Source organism: Kryptolebias marmoratus, linkage group LG12 (assembly GCF_001649575.2).
Source record: "Kryptolebias marmoratus isolate JLee-2015 linkage group LG12, ASM164957v2, whole genome shotgun sequence".
NCBI lineage: Eukaryota > Metazoa > Chordata > Actinopteri > Cyprinodontiformes > Rivulidae > Kryptolebias > Kryptolebias marmoratus.
In genome coordinates, this window is record NC_051441.1 from 24,176,839 (window position 1) to 24,193,726 (window position 16,888).

Consider the following 16,888-nt stretch of genomic DNA (forward strand, 5'->3'; position numbering starts at 1 on the left):
AAATGAGATTTGCTGCATTTTAGTGCAGCAATATATATGTACCTGTTAGACGTAACAGTATCAAATGACAACAGACTCCATTATCTTCGGCCGGCTATAGTTTTACTTTTCGCAACTTTCCCGGCTCTTTCACAACTTGTTTGACCTTGCACTTTTTGGATTGTTAAATATTCTTTTTCGTGGTTCTTCCTTAAGTGATAGAAGAGGTTTGTTGTGTTGGCGTCAGTCTAATAGCAGAGTTAGCGTTAGCATTAGCAGAGTTAGCATATTACCTTTTTCTGCTCCGTGTCGAACTTCTTGAACCAAATCACAGACGTCCCCCTCGTTTTGGTAAAACTCTTACTTCTTGGGCTGCCTGCTAGCTGTCTCTACTTGTTGCGACCCCGGGTTTGATACTTCATGCGTCTCCATCTTTCACCACTTATGGTGAAAACACGGCGCTGCACAGAAAGCTGCTGCCGTAAAGCATGTCACAAACCCACACGTAAAGCAGCGTCATGTCGCAAAACAGAGGTTCTTCGCAAAATAGTTATTTTTTCTTATCATTTATCACTTATATAAACTGAATTTATGCAAAGTGACAACACTATTACATTCGTCGTAGCCTACGTTATGAAATATTTACATGAATCATTCATACAATTATGATAGAAACGACAAACTATAGAGACGATAGAAGAAAATATATCACGATAGACACTTTTCTATCGTCGCCACGATATGTATCGTTATATCGCCCAGCACTAGTAGCCAGGATTGAAAATTCATAGAGTTTTGCAAAATTAGAAACTTTCCATGGGAATTAATGAGAATTTATGTGAATTAACAACAATATATGGTGATTAAAACGGGAATAAATCTGAATTTCAAAATACTGATGGTTGCCCCCTAACGGGAGAAGATATTTTAGCCTGATTGACTAAAACAACAAGATTTCATTGCTGTGCCATTTAATGAGAATAGAAACATGGCAAATGTTTTGTTTAGAGATGTAAATCATTTTGTCAGGCAATTTAGTTTATTAAAATACATTTAGTTTTACTTAAAATGACAAAAAAATGATCAAATACTGTATGAATGAAGACATTTCAATGAGTTTTTCTGAGATATTTGATTTACTGATTTTCTTTTTTTTGTTTGTGGATACAATGACAAAAAACAATGAATATTTTTGCTCAGATTTGTGTTCATGACTTTAGAAAAGGATAACTACAAAACAAAAAGAACTGTAGAAATGTTCAAAATCTATTATTCTGTAAGGTTGTAACAACAATGTTATCAGATGCAAATAAGGTCATTAAATTTGTTATTTTCATAAACTTTGGGTCACACTCCTTATCTGCCTATGACAAATCAAAATAATTAAATTTTTGTTTAGATATGATACAGTTTGCCCAAATTATCCATAGTTAATTCCCATAAAACTTGTGGAAAGTTTCTGTTGGTCAGGAAGAATTACTCCACTTTGTTCACTTTAGCAGCTTTATTCCACCATGAACAACTACAACAACTTCCCCCACACCGCCCCACACACGAGGTAAAAAGGACATCACAGTGCCCCCTAGTGGACTGGTGTGCAATATAACCAAAAGAACTGTAACTTAAAAAAAATAATTAACAAAGATTACCCTTGGTAAAACAGTTGTTTAAACATTTTTAGAACAGTTTCAATGAGATGGGAACATAAAATAACCGTGAATAAATCTACTGAACAGTCCACCGCCCTTCATAAAGAGCCTTAAGTAGCAAGGTTGTGGATGCTCCCTTTGTAGTTAAACATTCTGCGAGTTGGTCTTTTGTTTGAGACCACAACACTTGGTGAACTTTCTTAGTTTGAATCAGCTCTTTGATTGAGCTGATTTCCAGGCGTAGCCTTTTCTCTGCAACAAACTTTGTTGACTTAAGTGCATCAGCAAGAGAGAAATTATCAGTGACACAGATTATTGGTAGAGGATAAGTAATGCTTCCATAATTGAGTTCAGAAAACAGTGTGGAGAGAAAAATAGCATTATCAATCCCCTCAGACATAGCTAGTGTTTCACCTGCAAGTGTGCTTCTAACAATTCTCTTAATTCTTTTTGACTGCCATGAAATGGGAGAGAACTGCCCGTTGTTACCCATTAGAACAATGAGGTGCCCACCTTGAGTACCTCCATCTGCAAGATTTCCAAAAGAAGCATCAGTGAATGTAACAATCTTTAAGTTACTGTTTTCTTCAAGATGTTGGAAATTCAGCTTAACTGATTTGGCTTTGAGTTTACACACCACTCTGTTTGCTTCATTGATGGTCTGTACTGTAGCCTGTTTTAGACTCGATGCCAAATTACTTGCATCAAACATGACATCAGGCCTGCTCTGTCTCGCCACCCAGAGAAGTTGGCCTATCTTTGACCTGAGCTGCTCTCTCTCCTCTTCAGTGAGAGGTGATGCTGTGTTTGCTGCTNTCAGGAACTTGTAGTTCCTCAAATCCTCGTGCAACAAGCCTTGCTTTTGGTTTTAATCCATTTTCAGTCTCTTTCAGAGTGCACACCCAACGAGTAGAGATACACTTTTGTCCTTTGTCCTCAATTTCTTCAAACACTTGATTCTGTCTCCAGCTTTTTATTTCATTTTCCTTTGCTTCATCAAATGACACATCTTCATTCACAAAAACATCCTCATATGTTTCGGAATTGGGAGCATCTGTCTGTACACGAAGATCCTCCAACTGTGACAGATCAGCAGATTCAGTGCTCCCAGCCACTTCTGCAGGTTCAAGCAGCTCCAAGTTGTACCAATCCTTGTATTTCCCAGTTGCTTTACCTGCACGCCCCAACACTTTTGCTTTTTGTGAGATACCCTCTGCATTTCTGAATGTTAGAATTTCACCTGTCTTTATGTTGATGTTTCCAGGGCGCTGTCTCCCTGCCTCTACATTTTCAGGAAAAAGCAAAGGATCATCCTCAGGATTTGCTGCATAATTGTCTCCTCCCACCTCTTCATTGATGTCCACTGCAAGTTGTCCTTGTTTGTGCTCCTCATCGTAGGTGATCTGGGGTTCTTCTTGCTCATGAGGAACTTTTCTCAATCTGAGTTGGTGCACCCTGACACAGGTGCCTCCATGTCTGACAAAAACTACTGCACCATCTTGACCAATGACCACTCCTGGTCCTTTCCATTCTGGACAGTCCACTCGTTTGTAAAAAACTTTATCTCCGGTTTCATATCGCTCGTCTGTGGGCCGCAGTTGTTTCTTTAGTGCCCTGCGTATTCTTTCTGAAGATTCTGCTTCTGTAAAGGCTTTTCTTGCAGCATGCAGGGCTGAAATGTGCTTGGCAACCCATTCACTCCTGGTGGTGCCCTCTAGAGCCGGGGCTTTGTCTATTAACACAGAGGGCAAGTTGGGATTCTTCCCAAACACCAGCTGATGTGGGCTGTATCCATGGACACTTTGCATACAGTTCTTTGCCATCAGGGCCCAGTCCATGGTGGTGCTCCAGTCACATCCAGTACTTGTTTTGACTTTCATTAAGATTTCAGTCAGAGTTTGATTATGCCGCTCTAACAGTCCATTGCTCCAGGGGCTGTAAGCAGGTGTTGTCTTAACTTCGATATTAAAATTCTCAGCCATGTCTCTTACTTCCTCGTTATTAAACTCGCCACCATTGTCACTAAATAACTTTTGTGGTGGGCCGTGCACACTGATCCAATCATGGATAAAATGTTTGACTATCTCAGAAGATCTCTTGGTAGTCAAGACACTACCAGCACTAAAGCGGGTGAACTGGTCAATAATGTGTAGATACCACACCCCAGGTTCAAGTTCATGAAGATCTACAGCCACTGTTTCATTATATGTGGACGCCAGTGGTAGACCGACTGCGGGTCTTGGTTTGGTCTTACAATATTTCTGACACACTTCACACTGGTTCACAATCGTTTGCAGCAGACTGTTGCATTCTGTGTCCTTGTTGCCAGAATTACTCAAAAGCCTTTGTATTTTGTCGGCAGAAGCATGTCCAAATTGCTTATGAAGTTTCTCCAAAGCTTTCATCTTTTCACTTGTGTTCATCTCGTCTGTTGCAGTTAGTATTTCTTCCTCAGTGGTAGCTAATATCTGATCAGAGTAAGATTTTGATTTTCATTGTCCACAATGTTCACACAGTAATGTCCAGAGCTAATAAAGTCGAGTTTCACAGGCTGGTTTGTGTTGCCAATCTTAGCAGGTAGCTTTACCTTTTTGATGGAGTAGACTATTTTTCCATCTCCAAACTTGAAGGGTCTGTGACTTTGTGTTTCTGTCTCTTTCATTGTCTTCACACTTGTCTTTTTCTAACACAGTACTGTAGTTGTCCAGCCACTCTTGTCCACAGACTGTCCTAGTGCAAGCAGTATCTATTATTGCTGAGCCAAAACATTCTGTCATGAATATTTCTGTATCTGTTGGTGACTCTTTGGTGTAAAGAGTAATGTTGCACTCATCAACATCTGTTGCATCTTCTGTAATTTTGACACTTTCAGCTTTGTGCGGACAGTCTTTGACCCCGTGAAAAGTACTTTGGCACACTGCACATTTTGATCGGCGTCCGTACTTATCCAGCGGGTTTGTACCAGGCTGTGGAGTGTTTAGCTGTGTACTTTTCTGTCAGGTACTTTGCCGCCAGAATGAGCCATTTTGCTTTCTTTCATGATCCGGTCAAAAGTCGTGTACGCTTCATAAACTTTGTCTTTTTCCTCTTTTAGGAACAAATCATCTAGTTTAGCTAACAATGTGGTCATTCCAGTGTCTTTATTTAAATCGTCTACCGGTATTTCCATCGCCGTGTCCCGCGCTCTTCCTCCCAATGCCAGGGCGACACCAAGTGCTTGCTTTTTCTTCTCCAAATCAGTAACTCTTGTCCAAATATTGATTTCATTCTTCCAGCTTTCGTATGGCTTTCCTTCTTCAAATGCTGGCGGAACTCTGTAGTTACTAACCATCTTCTGCTACCAATGTTGGTCAGTAAGAATTACTCCACTTTGTTCACTTTAGCAGTTTTATTCCACCATGAACAACTACAACAACTTCCCCCACACCACCCCACACACAAGGTAATAAGGACATCAGTGCCCCCTAGTGGACTGATGTGCAATATAACCAAAAGAACTGTAACAGTTTCCAATTTCGAATATCTCCAGTACTACCCAGCATAATTTTGTTATCGTGACAGGCCTAGGTATTCCTAAACTTGTGTGGTCACAACGGATCCCACTGGCATGATAGTTTCTCGGGTTAACACCAACAGACTCCTATCCAACAGTGCTTTCTGTCCTTGCCCTTTACACACAAACATTTTTTTCATTTTATGCAATGCAAGCATTGAAAGGTTTTTGTATTTTTCCTATACTTTCTGAATTTTTAAATCAAGAAACATTGTTTTTGATTTGCAGCTCTCAGTTGAAGTGTAATGGTTCCACAAATACCAAATTATAGAGAGAGTTCAGCCTGTGAAGATGAAAGTCCATAAACAGAGTCCATAAAGCGGAGCAGAGCCAGGTCTCAGTGGAGCAGAACACTTTGCTTCTTGTAATCATTTTTACTGCTGACTCGACTGCCGATTTATCCCTAAGAACAAAAGAAAATCCTGTGGCAGTACTCTGTATCACAAAAACACCCAATAACTCTGTCATGGGAATCTGCAAGGTAAAGGTGAGATTATACTGTCACCCACCTTGTGTGAATTATAATTTCAGGAGAACACAGTTGCTGTTTATACCAGCGCCTTAGATGTGCAGCACTCACTGCAGTTCTCTTTTTAAACAACAGGTGTTGCTACTAAGGAAATAAGTAGGAGAAATGGCAGAAGTAGTGTCATTCACAGGAAGTATGTTGTTCATTTAAAGCCATAACTAAAAAGTCTCATCCTATCTAGGCAGTTTTTGAAATGTATAAAATATCTGCAATGATCAGATCTTCTTGGCTTCTGTTTAGTTGTATGGAAGCCAGCAGAAACAAACCTGCTCACAGATTTTCCCGTGCTGCTCCAAACATGGGAGTGTGCATGACCGACTGAAATGACCCAAATTTTGAGTCTTTGTTGTGAAAAGCATCATTTTGCTCTGTGGACCAACAAAACTTTTGCACGCTCTGCTGTAAGAACAAGCTGCTTAACAAGATGCTAAAAATAAGAACAATCTGATGTGTTCAGACTGATTTCCTCCACTGAGACCCCCAATGTTCACATTAGGGGTGGAAGATATACCAACTATGTCCCATATATCAAAAGTTTTGTCTTGTGCAATACGAAGCTTGACTAAATATCAAATATCAATTTTAAAGGCAATTTTTCAGTGGCTGCATCTAATTCACTAGGAGTTTAGCTTTTCCCAGGCACTTCTAATGTATCACAGTTCTTGCCCCCTCCCATCCTGAAAAATGGAGCAGACTCCCCTTTCCTTGCCCACTCAGCTGGCACTGGGTTAATGTTTTGGAAGTGATGGAAACAGCTCAATAGACGTTGACAAACATTCAGAGACAGTAAATAATAGATAAGTGACTTGTTTTCAAAGAAAAATGGCTCTGGATCCTTTGTCCACAGGTGGCTAAATAAATGCAGCTTAATTACTGGGTTTGGAAGCTTTTTCACATGCAAGATCTTGGCATTCCTGATTTAGGATATTAATAGAAGTCACCAAGCCATCATCAAACAGACTCTAGACTTTCTGAAAACTACCATTTTTCTGATTTTAGAACAGGAGGAAGAGAATGTCAACATTGTCGTCTATGAGAAAACTCAGGTGGCTGTAGCTGCTGTATGGCTCAGGGACTCATGCAGATGTTTAGCTATGATAACACGTCATAGACAAAATTGCTGTTAAAGTTTGCCTCCAGTTCATAAAGACATAATTACTGGGCAAAAGATTTGTAGTAATATGTTGGTCTCTCTGTTTACTGTTTTATTCTGGTTCCTGCACCTCTGTCTCATAGCCTGTGTGAAGGGTTTATTTGGAAGTGTGCTGTTTTAACTTTGACCATTTATTAAGCTCTTGGTCAGGATGTGTTGTGTTTATTTTAAACCTAAGTAACCTATAATGACTGCCCTCTATGCAGCATGAGCTGCTAATTTAATCTGGTCATTTAACACAGATCTGATGTGTCAGTGTGTATACTGTGTGAATGGCAACACATTCAGTTGGTTTAGTCCGTTTGGTTGAGATTCATTTCTTTACTGTGGTTTTCTTGCGATCAAATGGTATCTGATGGTGACCATGTGACTGGTCAGAAGACTTTCTGTGATCTTCCACACACAACCTACATTGTTTGTTTTAGTTAAAATAAACATTAATACAGTGACTAAAGGGGTTTTACAAATATTGTGATGACCAATATATCAGATATTGTGATAAAACTCCAAAATATTATGATAGTAATTTTTGCTCAGCATAACTGAAACTGGCCTCTGAACTGCTCCGTTATTCCTCAATGCTTCTGCAGAGAAGATAAAGCTGATTTTAATCAACTTTACCTGTAAATATTCTAAAATGAAAGCAAAAAAGCCTGGTTCAGTGATGACTGACAGATGGGAGGCTGATTGACACATCACTCATTCACAGATCTGCAAGGGGAACAGATTGATTAGAAACATCCTGAAGTCAGTCAATCATTCACCCTGTATAAGTAACACTGCTCTCTGTCTGCCATTTGTATCTTGGAATTTAGAGATCATCTATTTATACAGTTAGAGCTGACTTAAATTGGAATGGCTCCAGTTCCACACAAACAACTTCTGAGCAAGAACTGTATGGCAAACCTGACCAGCAAGTAATTTATTTATTTATATATATATTTATATATATATATATATATATATATATATATATATATATATATATATATATATATATATATATATAAACTGCTGAGTCATTATTCACACTATTGTTTTCCTGGGTTTTATTTTTCTATAAACTATGCACAGTATGGTGTAGTTCTAAGGAAGGAATTGATAGCAAAAGCTATAAAAATAAACGTAAACAGTGGTTGTAATTGGATATGAACCTGAATCTGTTTGGTCTGAATTGGATTTATGATTTGGACTTGTTACTACTTTGTTATTGCCTTGAAGTAATTTCTGTAGAGAATTGATGCTATATAAACTAAACTGAATTAAAATGATTAAAAGAACAAAAAGTTAAGCTGGGATGACATCTTTTTGTTAGAACTGAAATCAAAATTCATCACTGAATAAATAAAATGGCATGTATATTGATTAAATATTTTCTTAAATCAATTGTAAAAAACATTAAGAGCTAATCTCTTTGAATATGTACAACAACTATTAGAGGAACTATATCAAACATGGTGCAGAAAGTTAATATTCTCACTGTCAAGAGGTTATAACAGAGAAGAGGGAGGGAAATGTCAAACTTCAACAACATGCTGTGTCATGGCTGTGTTCTCAGGTAATATTATTAACTATAAACAAAAAACAAACTAGGCCTACATCAGAAGGTGATGCCCCACCACCCAGTGTGTTTAGAACAGCCTACATATGACAACAACAGGAAAACGCCTGAAAATCTGTTGGGACTTTTGGTTTTAGTGTGCCACCCCATTAATGTTATAGCCCCCACCCCCCACCCCCCACCCCACCTGGCCACCACTTTAAAAAATTTCTGGAGGTACCCCTAGACAAAAAAGGTGGAAGTGATCCAGATGTGTATTTACCTGCAGCACTAAGTCTGAAGTTCTTCTGCAGCGAGAGGACGAGCTGACGACTGATCAGGGAGGTCGCCATGGCACCAGCCAGGAGGAAATGTGCCCTCAGTGACTGACTTCACCCAGCCACCTGCAAACACACACACAGATTGAGGGATGATGATAAACCCCGGCACAGAGGAGACTTCAGACAGGTGAAGGAAAACAGCCAAAGGCCTGTGATCTGATGCTGGTCTGACTGAAAGCACCAGCAGCTCAGCCTCTCATATCAGGAGCCTCACAGCTACTCACAAGTTAATGTATCACATATTAGCTACAAGTTATTTATCAACTTCTACACTAATCTAGAGGGTTGTAAAAGTATTCACTTCCTTCACCCAGATATTATTTTTATTTTGTTGCTTTACAACCTGAAATTTAAATTGTTTTTCAATTTGATTTTAAGTAATGAGCCAACATAACATACTCTGTATTGTTAAAGTTAAATGGACAAAAAGCTTTCACCTCCTTTGCTTTGAAGGCCAAAATTTTCCCTTCAGTAAAGTAGCGTGTGAAAATCGCCATATAAAACCTTCATTCAGGCACATTTTCATTGATTGACCAAAAATATTTTGTAAACATTTGCCTAGAAGAGTCCCTGTGTTATTCCCAATCTGCATAACAATGTAAATTTTTCTTTTTCTGATTTTCTTCCTCCCCAAGTTTGTTTTTGATCAATTATGCTGATACATGCAGCCATCTTTGAGGAAGCAACCGACACTGTTGTAACACCACCAATTACACAAGATTTCTCATTTATGTGCTGAGGCTTTTGATTGGTCGATGTTGGAGGTGTGACATGGCGTCATTTTCCAAGCAGTGGATGACACATGCCAGAATGTCTGACAAAAGAACGATTGGATTCTACCAACCAAAAAGAACACCAATACAATCTATTGTTAAATCTATTTTAAAAGATTACTTACTTCAAGTGCACGGCCTTGTGAAATAGTTCCTTGTCTTGGTTAAATGAATTCTCTGACTTTCTAAAAACTCTCCCAGTCCGTTCAAAGAGCCAAAGATTCTCATAAATTATCCTTAAAAACGGCTGATTTTGGACTCTTCAAAACACCCTCCCAGCCTTGTTCCAAATGCCAGGAAAATGCATTTCTGATGTTCTAAAGTTTCAATTTTTTAAAATTTATATCCCCCTTTGTCGATCGCCTTGCACCTTTAGTGCTCAGCACTGGGCTTTACCCAGTAAATGGTCAGACCCCTACTTTTTCTAAATAGCCTCCTACTCCTGAAACATTTGAAACCCCTGTGAGTCAGCATTCACATTATCCACAATTTCCTGTACTCCCAGCTATTCCCCAACAAACTTTTACCTATTTCAGCCATTCAAGTATGAACACGGTCAGCTTGTTCAGGACATTACTGCCTTACATTACATTACTGACTTTTGGGATTTGTAGCTGTTGTACTTTTTGAATTATTTAACATTAATATTAGGCAGAACCTTTAGAATTTCTCTGCCAAATATTTGAAAGAAGCTACTGTGGTCAAATGAGACCAAAACTAAACTTTCTAACCATGAAAGACAGGGGTGGGTGATATGACGATATTAGATCATGAAGGATTAGAATGTAAATGGACAGTACTTAAATAGCACCTTTCTAGCCAATCAGGCTACTCAAAGTTCTTTACAACATAATCTGTGCCCTCATTTATCCATCCATACATATTCATACCGCATTGAATCTTTACAGAGCTAATCTGAATAAATTATTCTATGGAAACTAGACAGTGCTTTAGATCAAATTCATACATCGATGTCTTGCCCATGGACACTTTGACATGTGACTCCTGCCAGGAATTGAACCTCCAATTCGCTCATTGGAGGATGACTGCTCTAACTACTGAGGCACAGTGAAATATAAACAGTCTATTACTGCAGGCTCACTACAGAGACTAATAACCAGCTAATTAATATCATTACTTACTTTACAAAAAGAACAGCAGAGAAATAGAAAAATAGATACATTTACTTTAGAAATAAAACAGCCTATTGACTCTGGTGTTTTCACTGATATATTTAACCCTCTCAGGCTCAAATTAAGTTTTAGTAACAGGAAAAATCAGATATGTTGTTGCAACGGCTGCCTTGACAGGGTTAAATTTTAAATTTATTCTCAGTACTTGTAAATGAATTAAAATTTCAGCCTTGACCTTAAATATTATCACAAATAAATTTGTTATAAATACAAAAGCTGATCACATATTGGTTTAAAATCTGTTCTGAGTGCAGGAAAAAGATGACACTGATTTTGAATGGTTTAAATTTACCAGTATATCTATTTGCTTCCCTACAGGGCTATGTTTTTACATAGAAAAATAGTGTGATTGCACAGTTTGTAACTTGCAAAATAACAGAAAAGCTATAGTTAAAAATCAATACAAAAAAATTGTGATAAAATTGTGACCAATTTTTCTGTAAAATAAAAAAATTGTGATATGATATTTTTGCCATATTCCATCCATATATCTTCCATCCCTTATCTGTGGTTGGGTTGAGGAGGCAACAGGTCCAGGAGAGAAACCCAGACATCCCTCTCTCCAGGTACACTCTCCAACTCCTGCTAAGGGATCCCAAGGTATTTCCAGGCCAGAGAGAATACATAATCCCTCCAGTGAGTTTTAGTCTGCCCCAAGGTCTCTTCCCAGTGGGACTTAAGCTTAAGATGTTTCCATACTCTATGAGAAGTCATGAAGTTCACTCTCATACACGTGGTTGCGTAAATGTTCTTCACAAGGGTTTGCGCCAATTATTGTGTGATTAGTCAGAAGTTGTTGTGGGCGTGTTTATGCGGAAAAACCAGTGAGCTTTAACGGAGTCATTGTTTTTGCCTTTACTGTTCTGCTGAGAAACAGCTGTAAAATACAGCCGTTTTTACAACTGTTCCAGCAAAACTTATGAACCTAAAAAGATAGTCAGTTCATGAAGAACTTGTGGAAGGAGATAGTTATTCAGCACAAAGGAGACACAACAGAGACAAGCCACTCTCTGTGGCGGCCAGGAAGAGGTACTCCTCGGCCGGACCGTCAAATTTGCAAATGCCAAACGACATGTACTGTCTCAATTGGCTTAATCAAGATGTCTGGTGTCTGTACAAGGACAAGAAAGTTAAGAAGCCGGCATTAAGAAACCTGTTTTAATGCTGTAGGAGGAGGGAGGAACTTCCCAGCAGTTCAAAAAAGGTTAAAAAACAAAAACAACTAGACTTCTAAAAGTCTTTTTTGAAGTTACCATGGCCTGGATGACTGAGAATCTACACCAGCATATTCCCGGCAGTTCTGAGTAGAGTGTCTCGTGGACTATGAAAGGTGTGTGCGAAAAGGTCCAACCTGGTTCTGGTTCTGCTGTAGGTTTCTTCCTGTTAAAAAGGGAGTTAATCCTTTCCACTTTCTCCATTGGGCTGAAGATTCAACAAAATCTGCAGGCTTCCTTACAAAGATAACTTTTACTAATTGGCATTTTATACTGTATGTGAATTTTGTACAGTGCCCTGACATGACATTTTTTGGGAACTGGCGCAATATAAATAAACCGAATTGAAACTGACTTCAAGTTTTTTCCAAATTTAACATCATTAATCAAGCGTATTTTGTTTAGGTCCATTACTTATAATCAAAACAAAAAGTCAGGTCATAAGCCAACAATTTTTTTTTAAGTACCAAAAGGGGGTTAATACTCTTGCAACCTACTGTGTATTTACCTCCTGTTATTGACCCATTTATGACAGAAAACATCTGCGCCATCACAATTATACAAGCATTTCTTTAAACAAAGTCTGACATTTCAAATTTTGTCTTTCTGTGTAAATGTGGGAACAGCATTATATTTATGGAGCTGCTGTAAGCAATTCACATGAAAAACAACAGAACCAGAACTTCAAAGTTTTGCTCAAATGCTGATAGAAAGAGGCAGAGAGAGGCACTGCTGTCTGCTCTTCTTCCTCACTCTTCATCTCTTATGTAATGCAAGCGGCAGGAACAGGAACATTCCGGTTATCTGCCTTCACACAGAACGGCTCTCCACACACACATGCATGCATGCACAACCAGACAGTCTCTTGGCAACAACTCATTAACTGGATGAAACTGGTTTAGGTTGTGAGAGTTACACAAGACTGCATCTATCGAGCAGGGAGGGGCAGGGAGTGGGGTGAGTAACGAAGTGATGGGGGCGGCAGAGGGGAGACAGAGTTTGGACTGTTGGATGCCAAAATTCAGGGCAAACGGTGAGAGTAGCAGCTCATGAAGCACACAGTCACTTTCACTGTGATTAAAAGAAAAAAAAACTGCTGGGTCATTATTCACACTATTGTTTTCCTGGGTTTTATTTTTCTGTATATTGTTTGCAAACAAGGTACTTCTCCGTTCTTTGTGTTATTGTAGCCATTCATATATCAAAACTTCAGCTCATTGGGGAGATGGGTGCTATGATTTTGTTTTTTGTACTTTTATACTTATATTTAACCTTATTTACAAATATTGTGCCATAAAAAAGAGACACTGACAAATTTATTTGTACCCTTGTTAAAAAAGGGAAAACCTACACAGATCACTGAAGTAATTTGATATATATATATATATATATACACACACACACACACACAGATACATACATATACATATACACACACCTAACTCATGAAAAAGTATTGAGATTCCATTGAACCCTGAACAGATTCAGGACCCCCTGTGTCAAATGCAGCAATGCAGCCCAAGGGCAAAAATCCTATTCCATTACTGGGGGGATTTATTAGGAGCAGGGAGATTTATTAGGAGTAATTTTTTGGCAGGACACTTAAGATACAGTCAAATATACAGTTGTAAAATGAAAGGAAAATTAAACATTATTTACCATCGTGGCCAGGTAACTCATTATGGTGCTTGCTCCTTTTTCAGTGGTCAGGTGATTTACAACATAAACTCTGTTTTGGAAAAATATAAAACCATATAAATTAGAAGAGCAGGTCACTAAACACCTGACAGCATCCAGACAACAACAAAGTCCAAAAGAAACATTTACATCACGACCACAGGGAGGACGGGCACACGCTGACTTTCAGTGTTGCCATGAAAACGTGTAAACAAAACTGATTGGTGTACCTGTAGTATCCATAAAGGTTTTTTAATGTGTTCACTCTGCAGGGTCAATAATGATGAGTAAGTGTCAATACGCATTAAACATGGGTGTAGTTTTCCTCATTCTAAAGATTTCAGTCTATTTTCTGTGTCTTTCTGCACTTAAATAATACCCACTTGTAGGTGATCAAACTAAGTGGCTTCTGAACGTCATGGTTGGGCTTTGGAGCAAAAAGGGTGAATATTTTTGTATGCAGCACTTGTTCAGATTTAGTTTTTAAAATTATTTGACAAGTTTTTTTGTTAGTTTGGCTTATTAATGTAAAATTATTACTTACAATCAAATTAGAAATCCAGAAAGCGGTGCACTTGTCTGTTCTGTGTGTGTGTGTGAGAAAATGTAACAAATTGTACAGTTTGTGTGGTTAGCCCAGCCCTGCTGTTTAAGTGGCAGGGCTGGGTTTTCACTCACAAGATTCAACCATGAGGTGAGGAAGTAAACAAAATGCTGTGGAAATATATAAAATGTGCAACATGTTATTTTTTTAAAGTAACCTTTTGCAAAAAATTGCTACTTATTGGAAGCAATTTACCCATGCTATCTCCTCTCACTCCTCAGACAGCCTTCCTATGTTTTTACAGTTCAATGGACAGTTCACTGTTAGAGTTATGGAGGGAGGTACATAGTTTTTGAAATCATCAATCATCATTTTGCCTAAATAGACAAAGGATATGCTTTCTGTTTTTACATTACTTAAATGTATAGTTTCCTCAGGGTTGGACTGTTAATCCTCCAATCTCTCCACTCCTCTGACTTCATGTCTGACTGCACAAGTAAAAACAACAAGTCATGTTTCATCCATTCATTTATTTTCTACTGATGGCAGGTGGTTTAGGTGTGTCGTTTGTCTGTATGTTTTCTGACAAAGCTTGGAAGACAAACTAGTTCACATGTCAAGCTTTAAAACACCACTTTCACACATCACTTAATTGGCAAAGTATACAATAAGGTTTCACTTCTCCAAAATTGAAGGGTTTAAGAAGTGTCCTTTAAGTCATATGGGGGGGAGGGGGGTTCAACTTTTAGTTCTAAAGATTTTCATATCAGGAAATAACTAATTAGAAGATTTCTGAAGAAATTTTGACTCAAAATAGCTGCTGCCCAAACTTTAAACACAACACTGTAGTAATCTAAGCTCAGGAAAAAATGCCTACATTTTGATGCATGAACTGCATAAAAAGTGTAAAGAGAACCAAGATCAAAAGAAGTCTTACAGCTGCTGCAGTGAATCACTGCAGTCACCAAGGTACCCACACCTGTGTTTCACTCCCCGACTGCCAAGTTAATGAGAGGCAGTCAGAACCAGATTAAAAGTTAAGCTTTCAACCAGTCACTGTTCAAAAACTAAGGATCTTAAGTCTGAGCAGCAGAAGACTGATGGTCTTTTTGAAGAGAATATTTTGAGCTCAAATAAAACTTAAGTTTATGGTAGTTTGGCTGTGCAATCTTTGCATTCAGGAGAGATTCAAGAGGAAACCACAGGTCCTATAGCAGGGAGAGACACACTGGGTGAAAGAAAACTAAAACACCTACAGTTTGATGTATAGTTTGTGTATGTATTAAAAAGAGTTGTGGGAGTAAAATAAGTTTTATGGAGAAGATTAGAGTGTGTGACAACTATCTGTTGAACATTCCATGGAAAAATCTGTAAAAATAAAACTTAAATTGTGATTGTTTAAAAACTCAAATAAAATATTCAAATACCAGTGTAGACATGTAAAGTCCAAGTTTCTGTGACCTATTAAAACTGAATGGTGTTCCTATAATGTAATATATAATCCATCTGAGTTTTAGAGCCTTAAACAAGGCTGGGTTTTCAAAGAGGTTCCAACAAAACCCAACTGATCTCCTTTTTTTTCTGTTTGTGTTTTTTTTTGCAAATTTTGTCTACATTGTGCGACTTATCGCTACCAAAAGTCAGAGCACTCTATTCCTGATCGAGCCACGTGTTTTTGGTGTAGGATTTGTATGTTTTCTTTCAAAGCTGTGTGATGAGATGCAGAACAAAAAAATGGTAAAAGAACAGTAACTGATGGTGCTTCAATGCTTATGATACAGAGCTAAAATTTGGTGTGGTAGTAGATGAGATTTATCCCAAATGCATACTCAGAGATAACATCTTGTGAGATCTTGCGTAAGATTGTGGTGAATTTTATATACAAGGTTTGATCAAAACTGCTACAACTTTCATCATATACTGGTGGATGTCTAAAACTCTGGGATGAAAGGCAGCGGGAGATAGGTTTTTATAGTTTTATTGGACTACCTGATTTTTTTTTAATGAGTATAAATGATTTTGTTGTTAACGATAAGTAATCACAGAACCATTTCACAGTTGTCCTACAGAGACATAAGTTTCCTCTCTATCCTGTGATTGCTGCTGATTGTCACTTGTACCCTCAGTCATTGCTATTCCACAGTGAGAACAGAGTTAGGAACTGCCAACCTGTCACCATGGCAACAGTCCAGGCACAAAAAGGGGGTTTTGTAAGTCTTGTTGTATTAAAAAACAAACAAACAGGGAGTTAGTTTTACTAAAGTGCCATTCCATAAAACCTAAAATAAAATAATCCAATTTATTACCTGGAATTTCTTCTGTGCAGGGCTACTTATGACAGACTCAATGCTTCAATAAATTTACTTAATATTGAATCTAATCTAAGTCTGCATGGACCAAAGTCATAAAGCTTGTTTTATGCCTGCACACATCAGCTGGTGGTTGCTATAGAAAAATAAGATTCACTGATAAGACACTAATAAGTGTCTCTAATGAGCTTTCCACATCTAGACTGCCCATTCTTCTTTGCAAAACAGCTAAAACTCAGATTGGATGGAGTATGTCTGAACAGCAGTTTTCAAGTAGTTCACATGTCGTTCCATGTATGCTTTCCCTGCCAGCATCTTGCACCCTGCTGTTATGTGCTGGACTGTCTCAGGGGCCTCCTTGCACAACCTACACCTTGGGTCTTGTCTGGTGTGGTAGATCTGAGCCTCTATTGCTCTGGTGTTTAGGGCCTGTT

At 38.3% G+C, this 16,888-nt stretch overlaps 1 protein-coding gene across 4 annotated transcripts in view; it reads right to left on the reverse strand.

The window, feature by feature from the left end:
* The window catches only part of abat (4-aminobutyrate aminotransferase), a 58,524-nt gene that overhangs the window by 29,651 nt on the left and 11,985 nt on the right, over positions 1-16,888 (reverse strand). For 3 of the 4 annotated variants that reach the window (XM_017437254.3, XM_025010849.2, XM_017437257.3), the window contains exon 2: positions 8,687-8,807. In XM_017437254.3, coding sequence (XP_017292743.1) covers positions 8,687-8,756 — 70 coding nt within the window. In that variant the 5' untranslated portion in view covers positions 8,757-8,807. Of the gene's footprint in view, positions 1-8,686; positions 8,808-13,583; positions 13,654-16,888 lie in introns of all 4 variants that reach the window. The other variant, XM_017437255.3, reaches the window with a different exon arrangement.